General features: G+C 47.3%; 1 protein-coding gene across 1 annotated transcript in view; it reads left to right on the top strand.

The window, feature by feature from the left end:
• The first annotated feature begins 2,975 nt into the window (after positions 1-2,975).
• The window catches only part of LOC132885843 (doublecortin domain-containing protein 2-like), a 42,001-nt gene continuing 31,414 nt past the window's right edge, over positions 2,976-13,562 (top strand). Inside the window, exons 1-4 of the mRNA XM_060920360.1 lie at positions 2,976-3,262; positions 4,464-4,515; positions 7,456-7,532; positions 7,818-7,952. Of these exons, the coding sequence (XP_060776343.1) occupies positions 2,976-3,262; positions 4,464-4,515; positions 7,456-7,532; positions 7,818-7,952 (551 nt within the window). The remainder of the gene's footprint in view (positions 3,263-4,463; positions 4,516-7,455; positions 7,533-7,817; positions 7,953-13,562) is intronic.

The raw sequence follows: 13,562 nt of genomic DNA, 5'->3' as shown, positions 1-13,562 counted from the left end.
GACAACATCCTTGGAGTCGTGGTGGATGAGGTTCACCTCATTTACAAATGTTAAGAGGCATACTCTTAACTACGCAATAGTAAAGTGTGTGTCAAGTATATTCCTAAAAGATGACGGCGATGCTTGGTAACAGTTACGCTTGGCCCTTAGCTATTGCCAGTACAACAGGCCGAATGTTGGGACTGCTCCCTTATTTATCCCCCTCAGTTTACGGCCTTTTAATGTTAACTATCTGAAGCCTATGGGCGAAAGATGCAAGTTTACATTAACGCAATTGCTTTGTGATATTGAATGTATTGTCCGGGTGATTTGGAAATAGCACTTAGAAGCTAGTTTAGATGGACGTAATTGCTTTGTGATTGAACAATAACATTACAATGTACTGTTTTTCAATAGGGGAAAATGTGGTAAAGGGGAGAAGGCCTTCAGGGAGTGTTCCTTCAGGCACTTTCTATGTGCTTTCTGTCGCTCTGACTACGTCACAGTTGCGCTGATTGGTCAGAGCGTTGGCCTATACGCACAGAGACAGTTTGAAAGACAACAGGTTGTTCCTACCCACACCCTTCGGAAATGTCTACGACCGAGACCAGACTAAATATTCACATTTAGTCTGGCTTGCCAGGCTATATTATTGCTAAATTGCTGGAAGACGTATTTTGTTAGATTATGTTTGTCTTCCGTCGTTATACCGGAGCATGATTGTATTGTTTTTCTTTAAATAAATTTGAGATATTTCTGAAGTTGTTGCTTGTCTTTATGGTGTTATTACATCACTTCCTGTTCTGTTTCTGCTGGTTAATTGTATCGTTTGTGTTGTTTCTCGTCCTGCTGTATTGTTAAGTAGATTTTTTTTGTTTTCTAATGTTCTACTGTTGCTCTTATATTCTTGTTAAATTGTTTATGGATACATTTTTGTAGTTATTTTATAGTTAAAGCAGTTTCTTGTTTTATTGTTGCTGTCTAGTATCAAGTTGCTATACCATGTTTATTATTTGCGCTTTTGTATTATTCTTTTCGTATAAATATGGAGGTGATTATAGAAAATTGCACACTCTGATTGGTTGAGAGATTCGGACCATTTCTTGATAATCACCTCGAGCGACTCGGCAAAACGGCGGCCAATCGCTTCATCATTCTTCATACTGTGAGTGAGGAAGAATTACAAATGATGACTTCTTTTGCTGTTCCTAAAGCACTGCTCCGAAGTTTGCTCTAAAACTATTCAAAGGGAAGGTGGAATTGTGATTTATTTTATCGATTTCAAAACCAAGTATTTTGTGTGACTCGGCATCGATAAGTGACAAGTCTGCGCCGTGCTGTTATTACATTTACATATCGCTTTTGAAGATTGAAAAATTACTTTTTTCCTCTCAATTATCTGTGGATTTATATTAAAATAATTATCCACTTCAGGCTCGGTGAATAACAACCTCGACCTCATCTCTGATGTTATACACCGATCGTCACTTCACCTTCGGCCAATAATCATTAACCAGTAGCCTATTCTTGTTAAATTATGTTGTTTGAGTTCATGTTTATCGTTAGGCTGCTTCTCATGTTATAGATGATGCTTTCATGTTTTGTTTTTAATGATATTTTTTTCTTGTTTTGTTCTAATTATTTTTTTCTTTTGCCTCGTCACGTTCTGCTGTTGTTAATATGGACAAGTATTACGCCTCAAGCTTTGACTCCTCAGCGAGCAGATCATGGACCTTGTTACTTTCTACTGTATTCTCATTCATGAATAAATCCCAGTAATTTCCAGAACATGCTTTGTTCGGCTGATGTAATTAAAGCTCCCTCAGTGTGCGTGAGAGGTGCAGGTCTGGGACTGACCTCCAGCTCACATCCCGAGATACCTCACTGAGGGTTTTACGCACAGCTGGAACCAAAAGAGCAAAGAATCTGGATCACTGTGTTCAGGTCCAGTATGTCAGGGTCTGTCTGGAACACGGCCCCAGTTCCTGCTCCGAAGTGCCGTCTCTAACGTGATTATGCATCGCGTGTCTCAACACCAGGACGGGGTTGTTTTATCCTGCTGTTGTCATGCAACGCAATAAACAAACACCATCCTGATGTGGGTTGTAAGTTCAGAACACGCTCCCTGTGAGTCCAATTAACTCCCTCCTGTGAGGCAACACACAACCCCTGGAACACAGACATTTGTACACAGGAGCTGGATGATTAACACCACCATCACGCTGACATTAACACAATATCACCACCATACGATTGATAATCAAGCGCCCGCGGAGGAGGTTTGCATTTTGAACAATGATTTCCATCATCGAATATGCTCCCGTTTCTATAGCAACAGCTGATTGACAGGGATGCAGGTCACTCCTGATGAACCAAAATATTGTGTGTGAGAGATGAAGTGGAGCAAGTCTGGAAGGAGTCTCCAGTTCCAGAGCTCTGTCAGTCAGAGGGAAAGCTGCAAACACACCACAAGATGAAGATAAACTGCTGCGGTATCAGAGGAATAAAACCCGAGGCAGGACCCTGTGAGGGAGCCGTTACCATGGAAACGGAAACTGATCAACCCCCTTCTGACCCAGGCTCAGAAACGGCCCGTTCTCACTCAGCACCCACCGGCTGGGACTCCTCCCGTGTTTGTTTCTCATCCGTTTCTCGGGGTGGTTAAGGACGTCTCCATGGCAACCGATCGAAAATAACCCCGGCGTTCCCGAGATGCTCAGCGTCAGTTCGGCTCACCGCCGCCTCTCCGGCTCATTTCCCTCTGCTGAGGGTTTATTACATGCTTATTACATGCTTATAGCTTTATTTATGGCTCATCAACCGCTGCATCAGGAACATTTATGGAGTGATGGTGAGTTTATTTCCACAAATGGCGTGCGCGCGACTGCCTTCGGTCATTTCCGCTAAGTTTCGGGCGCCGGTTTGGAGCGGAGCGCGTTATTCCCCGCGACATTCCGCTTCGGGGTGTGTGTACTGATCTGAGTGAGGAGAGAGTGATGTCCGGGGAGAAGCGGAGTTTCCGCGCGCAGCCGGCAGTCAAGAGCATCTTCGTGTACCGGAACGGGGACGCGCACACGGAGGCGCGCCGCGTGCTCATCCACGAGAAGCGCGTGCGCGACTTCGAGACGCTTCTCCGCGAGGTGACCGGGCGCGTGCGCGCTCCGTTCGGGGCCGCGCGCTGCATCTACACTCCCACAGCCGGACACCGCGTGGACGCGCTCGAGCACGTGCGCCACGGAGAGCGGTACGTCGCGGCGGGCAAAGAGAAGTTCAAGAAACTGGAGTGAGTGATACCGGAAGTACACACAGACTTCCGGAAAACTCATTAACGAGCTTAGAAATAAAGAAAACCCACAAACACTTACATTTAATGGCTAATATAGACACGGACTTGTGTGTGTGTGTGTGAGAGAGAGAGAGAGAGTGTGTGTGTGTGTGTGTGAGAAAGAGAGAGTGTGCGCGTGAGTGTGTGTGAGAGAGAGAGAGAGAGAGGGTGAGAGGGTGTGTGAGAGAGAGTGTGTGCGCGTGAGTGTGTGTGCGTGAGAGAGAGAGTGTGCGCGCGCGTGAGAGAAAGTGTGAGAGGGGGTGTGAGAGAGAGAAAGAGTGTGAGAGGGTGTGTGAGAGAGAGGGTGTGGGCGTGAGAGAGTGTGTGAGAGAGAGAAAGAGTGTGAGAGGGTGTGTGTGTGTGAGAGAGAGAGAGTGTGTGTGTGTGTGTGTGTGTGAGAGAGAGTGTGTGTGTGTGAGAGTGTGTAAGAGTGTGTGAGGGAGAGTGTAAGTGTGTGTGTGAGGGAGAGAGAGTGAGAGAGTGTGTGAGAGATGGTGAGGGAGAGAGTGAGAGTGTGTGTGAGAGTGTGTGTGAGAGTGCGCGCGCGAGTGTGTGCACGTGAGAGAGTGTGCGCGCGTGAGTGTGTGTGTGTGTGAGAGAGAGAGAGAGTGTGTGTGTGTGTGTGTGAGAGAGAGAGAGTAAGTGTGTGTGTGAGGGAGGGTGTGTGAGAGATAGAGTGAGGGAGAGTGAGAGAGAGTGTGTGTGTGTGAGAAAGAGAGAGTTATATAAAGTTAGTGCTGTATAAAGATATTGATGTTAATTGCTGAACTCATTAAACAGCCCAAATATTTAAATATAAAGATCAACCATTAAATACAGATAAATAATCAGCACTTCCTGTATTAAAGTCTCTCTCTCTCTCTCTCCCCGTCTCTCTCACACACACCTGAAATTTAAATGCCTGATTTTCTGGAAAATCTGCACATGTGAATGGTTCAGTGTCACAGGGTTAGATATTTATTTATTTATTTTTCTAACTTTAATTTTTCTTCACAAAAGGTTTGAGCACTAACTCCACCACTAACTCCACCCCTAGTAACCATGCAGTAAACTATCCACACCTTCTTCGTTATAACACCTGAATCTGACTTTCACTCCTCCATAAACTGTGCCTTTTTTTATTTCATGAGCTATAAATATGAGTCATTTTGTTTCCCAGCTATTTGCAGATCAGCAGCAGGAAGAAACAGATTCTCCAGAACAACGGACTGGTGAGGACAAAAATCCAAGATAACATAATTAACATAATTTAATTAACCCCAAGTTCCACATGTCTCTCTGGGGTCCAATCCAGTACCACTCACTCAGGTAAATCACAAGCTCATGAATTCGCTAAGCTATAATTCCTGTACGTTGGGAAAAAATACTATATCATTAAAAAAGTCACAGATCTATTCAGGAGGCAAATTAGCACAGAAATAAGCATGCCACTGATTATAATTTGAAGTAATGTTCAGTTCTATTGCACTGACTAGCTCAGGGTCCAGTTGTTCAAAACATGGTTAACCATATTTGCATGGTTAAACCAAGTTGTCAAAGTTAACACACCTCCCAGCTGCTCATCTTTTAACCAAGTGGTTATGTCAACTTCAAAATGGCGTTCATTTCACAAGAGAATGCTGCTGGCACGTTTCCGATGGTTAATGCATGCCGTCCAAAACAATTCAGACGAGTTACTTTGACGCAATGACCAGAACTTCCACATCGGTACCGAGATCTAATACCTGATGAAGTTTCCTTCTCGACACCTCCCATGATGCCGCTCTGAAACCGGCAGCGTCCTTCAGCAGATCAATTATGCAGGAAGCGGTTTAGTTCTGGTTTAGTTCTGGTGGTGGAGGACCGCCACCCATCTTCCTTTGATGAATTAGTCTCATCTCATCTCATTATCTGTAGCCGCTTTATCCTTCTACAGGGTCGCAGGCAAGCTGGAGCCTATCCCAGCTGACTACGGGCGAAAGGCGGGGTTCACCCTGGACAAGTCGCCAGGTCATCACAGGGCCGACACATAGACACAGACAACCATTCACACTCACATTCACACCTACGCTCAATTTAGAGTCACCAGTTAACCTAACCTGCATGTCTTTGGACTGTGGGGGAAACCGGAGCACCCGGAGGAAACCCACGCGGACACGGGGAGAACATGCAAACTCCACACAGAAAGGCCCCCGCCGGCCACGGGGCTCGAACCCAGGACCTTCTTGCTGTGAGGCGACAGCGCTAACCACTACACCACCGTGCCGCCCTGATGAATTAGTCTACCTGTATATTCCTTCTTGGCCTTTCTGGACCACTTCTCTTATCTCATCCAGTGTCCTCAATGCCACCCCTTTCAGGTGATCTCCTGCCACAAAGCTGCCCTCTTCTTATTGTTCACGTCGCTGCTGTATTTAGAAGTGAGGATTTGATGATTCTCCTCCACCGTTGCTTGTATCAAATTTTCTTCATCTGGAGAAAAGTTCTTGTTTCTCTTCTTTCTGGAAGAACATTCAAGTGAAGCAGACATAAAATCAGCCACCTTGTCTCAAAGGTGGGCGTGGGAACGTGGGATTGATTTTGACACCATGTGACATCATAACCAACTGGTTTGCTGACGCTATGGTTAACTTAGCTTCAAGAAATGATTATCAGCTGGTGAACTAACAGCAGGTTAAAATTTTTAACGGATGGTTCCAGGCTAACCTGACGTTAAAATAACCGTGTTTTGAACAACGGACCCTGATGTCTCACATGAACAATGGGTTTAATATTCACGCTTCATGATTGTTTCCATGGTAACAGCTCATTGACAGGGATTTGATAAATTTCAGTTTCAGAAGGAGTCTCCAGTGTCAGCATTTTGGAACAGTCACAAGTCCAGAGGAGTTTAACGCGGTGCAGTTTCTCAGTCACATAACAAGCTGCGTTCCCCCCCAGCTTATGAATTCCAAGAGAGAGAGGAAAAGAAAAAAAAAAGATGCTGGTTCAGGAATAACTGTTTATAGCTGCTATAATGCGAGTGAGATTTTTGCGAACCTTCCAGAGCATTAAATCCAATTACACACGGATAAAAAGTCTGACTTGACGTTCTTTTGCAAGTCAGCTGGAACCTTGAGCAAAATCCTGTGGCGCAAGAGAAAAAAAAAAAACACTTGGGGGTGGTGCTGTTTTAGAGAATTCATCAACTTCCAGGTGGGACCACTCACCCTCCTCAAACAGCAAACGCAAACCAGTTTCCACAAATTGAATCCCTGCCCTTCAGGTGTATCGGATTAATTAACGCACGCGCGCTCGACTTTCAGGATTTGAGGATCACTCTCATTTTATGATTTGGACAGACATCCAGAACAGATTTTTTTGTTTGTTTTAGATCCTGTTCACAAGTCAGCTCGGAGAAAATACAGGGTGTCTCAAAAAATGTACTCACACTTTGAATGACGAGAAAATCTTTATTTATGAACATGGAGTGAAATGAAATAGCTTTGAATACAGAAGACAAATGTAATTGAAGAATCATGTTCGCAAATGTTCAAATTGATGACCATTATTGTCCAGACAACGCTGATAACGCGCACCAAGGGATTCGCAAACGTCACGAAACAGGTCATTAGGAATATCGCGACATTGTCTTTCAATTTCCAATTTCAATGCGTCAATTGTTCTTGGTTTGGTGCAATAATTTCCTGCCATGCTGTGATTAATTAATTACACCTGCAACACAAAAAAGGCAGCATGTTAGGGACAGTTAAAGTGTGAGTACATTTTTTTGAGATACCCTGTATATCGAGAGAAAATTATTTTCAGCAGAACTTGAGCTGTATCACGGGTAAATCAGCACCTCGATGGGTCTTAACGATTCCAATTAAAATGCTGTCCTCGGCTTTCCAAGTGAAGTGCGGCTGGCTGTTCCCTCGAGAGAGACACCACCACCATGTTGCCATGAGCTGAAGCTAAACAGGAGAGAGGGCTTTAACAGCGCACCCACAGTGAGGACGTGACACCAAAGTCCAAAAATCTGTCCTAATTAAAAGTCAGTGCGCGTGAAATAAAATTTCAGATCCAGAACGATCGAGTCCCTGATTTTCAGAACAGATTGATCCACAGAGGAACAGCAGCTTTTGATAATAGTCAGAAAATGCACTTGTGCTCAAACTTTGATGTGTGTGCAGGTGAAAGCTGCACCTCAGAACCGGATTATCGTCTCAGCCCGATTCCTGAAGCCCATCAAAGAGCCGTGTGCAATATTGTGAGTAGTTGTACTGTTATCACTCTTTACCACATGACGGACGTTGCAGGAACGTCTGAGTCTAATATTCAAATCATTTCACAACTCAACATTTCAGCTGTTTTTTTTTTTTAGCAAAACAAAATAACACATCTGGTCCATCTGTGTGACCTTCCATATGGTACATAAACATTTACAAAACCACATCTGTCTGAAAATGCATCTCTCCATTCTTTCATCCATCTGTCTGTCTGTCTCCATACCACTCATCAGTCAATTAACTGTTTCAACAACGTGTGTGTGTAGCGTCATCGCGAACGGAGACGTGTTGAATCCAGCTGTGAGGTTGCTGATTCCAAACCGCCTGCTCACCCAGTTTGAGCAAATCCTGGAGATGATCACAGAGAAAATGGGGCTGAGGATTCTGGGAGGAGTGCACAGGTATCGGCACACCTGGACAGCCACACCCCTCGACATCTGATCATCCACGTTCATTCAGCAGCTAACGAACAGGATTTTACCCTTTAGCTCCAGCTGACATGGGTCCATTAAACAGCACAAAAATCTCTCTTCACCTCCAATCAGTGACTTGTGTCCAAGTAAAAATATCACCAGTCAGTGTTTCTACAAGTTCTGACTCTCAGTGCGTTTACATGCACATCCAAATCGAGCTACTGTCGGTAATCGAGCTAAGGGTCCCAGCAGGGGTGCCAGAGAAATCCAATCCTACATGCACACAAGGAAATCGAGCTATTTTGTGAGGTACATTGTGCACCCGAGCCACAGGTGGTGCGACACGCCCCATCATGTTGGTACACTTCCAGTTGTCGTCATGAAGAAGAGCTATTCAAGAGTATAAACAAAGTTATCAGTTCTGTGTTCACAAGAAGAACGACGACGTTCGTTCTCCTTGTTCCTCCTGACCTCTTCTGCTGCTCGCTACTACTACTGTTGTCATGCCGACCGAGGCTGTTGTGTTTCCCGCTTGTGGTCTCATCACTTGTCACTCCCGGAAGGGGCAGTGCTGAAGTAAGTAGCTCGACTACGTAGCTCGATAGGGTTTACATGCACTAAGTAGCTCGGCTACAATCGCATAATCTAGGTCGCGTAGCTCGATTACGAGAAATCCAGTTCGGTTCGATTTCAGCCGAGCTAAGGTGTTTCCATGGCATTTAGAACTTCGATTTCAGTCGAGCTACGGCAGAAATTCGATTTTCTCTATGTGCATGTAAACGCACTGAACGAGTGATATTGTGATGTCATTTCTGGGCCGCTCTCTGAAAATGTGTCGAGTAACAGTAGAGACATGTAAATTTTTTTTTGTGTACACATTTTAGTTAATCCCTGTAAATGTATTGAATTGACAAAAAAGAATCATATTTCATGAATTCACAAAGCAAGAAAGATTATTATGAAAAACTAATGCCCAGTTGTTGTCTTTACCGTTACCCTATTGACTAACGGTAAAGACGTCTCATGGCATTTTTGGATCACCGAGTGCAGGGAAAAAAAAACAAATTATGTATTTATTATCCCATTCGAGCTTGCTACTTCGCTAACGAAACTTTTTCAACATGCAGCATCATTAGCGTTATCATTTCGGGGTAACGGCAAAGACCGTTAATTTCCCTGACATCTTGAAATTTCATATCTACCTCATCACTATCCTGGATTTCGCATTCATGCACCAGTGATTTTTTTCCAAAATGGCTGCTCAACATCCTGCTCCTTCCTCCTGTAGCTGCACTGCCCTCTTCTGACAAAGCCCTGAGTTACAGCAAGATTTTACCATTTGGGTAACGGTAAAGACATCACAAAAGTACACATTCTTGAGCATGTACACCAAAAACCGTTGAAGCAAAGATATTTTCCACAATAAAAAGTGAAGGTACAGAGGCAATATTTCAGAAAGAAAAGTGAAAAAATAAAGGAATTATTTTTATTCAAATTTCACTCATCCTCATTGAGACATGGCAGTGAAGACAATTTGGTATGTTTAGGTGAAATAAAATTTTTGCAAATGCAGACAAGTTCTCTGTAATTTTTTTTACTGCTCTTAAATTATTTCTTAAAATAAACATATAATGGATAACCAGGATTAATGGCTTTAGAGAAAAAACAAACTATGTTGAAAACTGAATGTAGCAGTCCATGTAGGTGGGTGGAGCACAGAAGGACGGCAGGACAGAACTGTTTTAACAAAACTCTCTTTTATTTGCACTTTTCAGTTGCAAACACACACTCAGACACACGCACACACATCAGCCGTCTGGTTGTGGAGAGACTCCCTCTGCTCTCACTCTCTCTCCTTAAGAAGGGCGCGGTCACTGGGAAGACACACAAACACATCAATTAACAACAGGTGTAGTGATTCTGCCACTTAACTTCCCCGACTCCGCCCTCCTGTCACAGACCGATGCTAGACCACGCCCCCGCTGCCACATACCCCCACCGCCCGACTCAGGCCGGGCAGCCGTCCGGCCCGCAGCCGACTCCCCCCCCCTTGACGGGAGAGGAAGTCCGCCACGACTATCTGCGCCCCCGGCCTGTGGATCACCTTGAAGTTAAAGGGTTGGAGTGCCAGATACCAACGGGTGATCCGCGCATTGGCATCCTTCATGCGGTGGAGCCACTGGAGGGGCGCGTGGTCTGAACAGAGGGTGAAAGGGCGTCCCAGCAGGTAGTACTGGAGGGCGAGGACCGCCCACTTGATCGTCAGGCACTCCTTCTCGATGGTACTGTAGCGCCCCTCACGCACCGACAGCTTGCGACTAATGTACAAGACGGGGCGATCCTCCCCCTCCACCTGCTGGGACAAAACAGCCCCCAGCCCTCTGTCCAACGCATCCGTCTGCAACATAAAGGGGAGAGAAAAGTCAGGGGAGTGTCACAATGGCCCCCCACACAGTGCAGCCTTAACCTTAGAAAAAGCCTGCTGGCATTGCTCCGTCCACTGGACCGGATCTGGTGCCCCCTTTTTAGTCAGATCAGTCAGCGGGCTGGTGATGTCCGAATAATTAGGTATAAACCTACGATAATAGCCAGCCAGCCCCAGGAACTGTCTCACCCCCTTTTTGGTCTTGGGCCTCGGGCAGGCCGCAATCGCTGCAGTCTTGTTAATTTGGGGACGCACCTGCCCGTTGCCCAAGTGGAAGCCCAGATACCATACTTCCACCCGCCCAATCGCACACTTCTTCGGGTTGGCCGTGAGACCCGCCCGCCTCAGCGACCTAAAGACGGCCCTCAGGTGTTGTAGGTGCCGCGGCCAGTCATTACTATAAATAATGATATCGTCTAAGTACGCGGCCGCATAGGTGGCATGGGGGCGGAGGACCCTGTCCATCAGCTGCTGAAACGTAGCAGGCGCCCCAAACAGCCCAAAAGGAAGTGTGACGAATTGGTGTAAACCGAACGGTGTGGAAAAGGCCGTTTTTTCACGGGATAATGGAGTCAAGGGGATCTGCCAATAACCCTTTGTTAAATCCAGTGTCGAGTAAAAACGAGCCGTGCCTAGCCGATCGAGCAACTCATCAATACGAGGCATTGGGTACGCATCGAATTTAGACACCGCGTTGACTTTTCTATAGTCCACACAGAACCGGACCGACCCGTCGGCCTTGGGTACCAAGACCACCGGGCTGCTCCAGTCACTGTGGGACCCCTCGACGATGCCCATTTTGAGCATGGCCTCGAGTTCTTCCCGAACCACCTTTTTCTTGTGTTCGGGTAACCTGTAAGGGCGGCTACGCACTACCACCCCCGGGGCCGTCTCAATGTGGTGCTCTATGAGGTTAGTGCAGCCGGGCAGGGGTGAGAACAAGTCCGAAAACTCGGTCTGCAACTGGGCAACCTCTGCGAGTTGGGTCGGGGAGAGGTGGTCTCCACAGGGGACCGGAGAGGGACGTGATGCTAATGTTCCTTTTTGAACCTCCGGCCCCAGCTCCGCCTTCTCCGGAACCACCAACACCAACGCCATGGGGACCTCCTTGTTCCAGAGTTTGAGTAGGTTGAGGTGGTAAATCTGTAGCGCCCCACCCCTGTCCGTTCGCTTCACCTCATAGTCGACGTCCCCGACTCGCCGTGTGACCTCAAAGGGTCCTTGCCACTTGGCGACTAATTTAGAGCTCGATGTGGGCAACAGTACGAGTACTTTCTCTCCCGGTGCAAACTCTCTAAGGCGCGTACCCTTGTCGTACAGGCGGGTTTGCCGTTCTTGGGCCTGCCGCAAATTCTCCTGGGTTAGTTGTGTGAGTGTGTGGAGTTTTGCGCGCAGGTCAATAACGTATTGAATTTCATTTTTGCTTGGTGAAGGTCCCTCCTCCCAATTTTTTCGCAGCACGTCTAAAATGCCGCGCGGCTTACGCCCATATAATAATTCAAACGGGGAGAACCCCGTGGAGGCTTGGGGGACCTCTCGCACTGCAAAGAGCAAGGGTTCGAGCCATTTATCCCAGTTACGCGCGTCCTCACTTACAAATTTCTTATGTTTTTAAGGGTGCGATTAAACCGTTCCACTAAGCCGTCCATTTGTGGGTGATACATGCTGGTGCGGATCGGCTTAATACCTAATAACCCATACAGTTCATTCAGTGTTCGTGACATAAACGAGGTGCCTTGATCAGTCAGAATCTCTTTCAGGATTCCAACTCGGGAGATGACGCGGAAGAGCGCCTCCGCAATACTGCGTGCTGAGATATTGCGAAGAGGCACTGCTTCCGGGTATCGCGTTGCATAGTCCACCAGAACTAATATAAAGCGGTACCCTCGTGTTGACCGATCTAATGGCCCGACGAGATCCATCCAAATTCTTTCGAATGGGGTCTCAATTAACGGTAGAGGGCGCAAAGGCGCTTTTGGAATGGCCGCTGGATTTACTAACTGGCATTCGCGGCATGCCGTACACCACCTACGGACATCGCCGCGAATCCCCGGCCAATAGAATCTGGCCATTATTCGGGCTAGTGTTTTATCGTGCCCTAAGTGTCCAGCCATGGGATTAAAGTGAGCCGCCTGGAATACCAATTCCCAGCGGCTCTTCGGAATTAAAAGCTGCGTGACTCGCTCTTTAGTTTGAGTGTTCTGCGTCACTCGGTATAATCTATCCTTCATAATCGCGAAGTAGGGAAAGGACGGGGTGGCGTTCGGCTGGAGCGTTTGACCATCGATTACTCTCACTTGGTCAAAAGCATGCCGCAGAGTCTTGTCTCGCGATTGCTCTAATGGGAAATCCGCGAGGGATTCCCCAATAGAGAGGGGAGGAGCCGGCGGCTCCTCACTGGCGCGGAGATGACGTAGACGGCTCTGTGACAGCTGCTCCTGCCAAAGCGACACCGGGACCTCCCCCTGTCAAATGGCAGTCAAGAGTGGGTCCTAAGTGTGTCATTAAACCCCGAAATCCCGGCCAATCAGTCCCCAAAATTAAAGAGTGGGTAAGGCGAGGATCAACCGCTGCCTTCACTATAAATTTTTCCCCTCTGAAAATAATGTGGACCGACACTAAAGGGTAGCGGTGAACATCCCCGTGCGCACACAACACCTTCACCAATTGTGCTCTCCCCAATGCCTCGTCTTGCACCAGGTTTTGGTGGATTGAGGTCTGATTACAGCCAGAATCCACCAACGCCTGATATGTATCCCCTTGGATACTCACCGGTATGCGATACGCTCCGGCCCGATCGAGGGCGGCTCCTGGCGCGTTGGGGATCCGAACCACCGCGCCCACCTCCATTATCGAGCACTGCTGTTGGAGGTGGCCCGGTTCCCCGCAGCGCCAGCAAACCGGCCCGGGCTTCCTCTCTGCACTAGTGTTCTGGGGCTCACTCACCTGAGGGGGGGGGGGGGGGGGAGACAGACACAGAAGGGAGACACGGAAGGGCACCGCGGGTGCGGCGGGCCGGCTGAGGTGGGGGAATGGGGCGAGGAGAAGACACAGGAGGAGGGGAGAGAGAGAGAGAGAGAGGAGAAGAGGTCGTCTGCTGTCCTGCCGTCGGGACAGCCGCCAGATGATCCTCCGCCAGCTCAATTGCCTGATCCAGCGACGCCAGGCGGTGG

The sequence above is a fragment of the Neoarius graeffei genome, chromosome 5 (assembly GCF_027579695.1).
Source record: "Neoarius graeffei isolate fNeoGra1 chromosome 5, fNeoGra1.pri, whole genome shotgun sequence".
Lineage (NCBI taxonomy): Eukaryota > Metazoa > Chordata > Actinopteri > Siluriformes > Ariidae > Neoarius > Neoarius graeffei.
The sequence above is the reverse complement of the archived record's forward strand: the minus strand, read 5'-3'. Positions and strand labels throughout refer to the sequence as shown.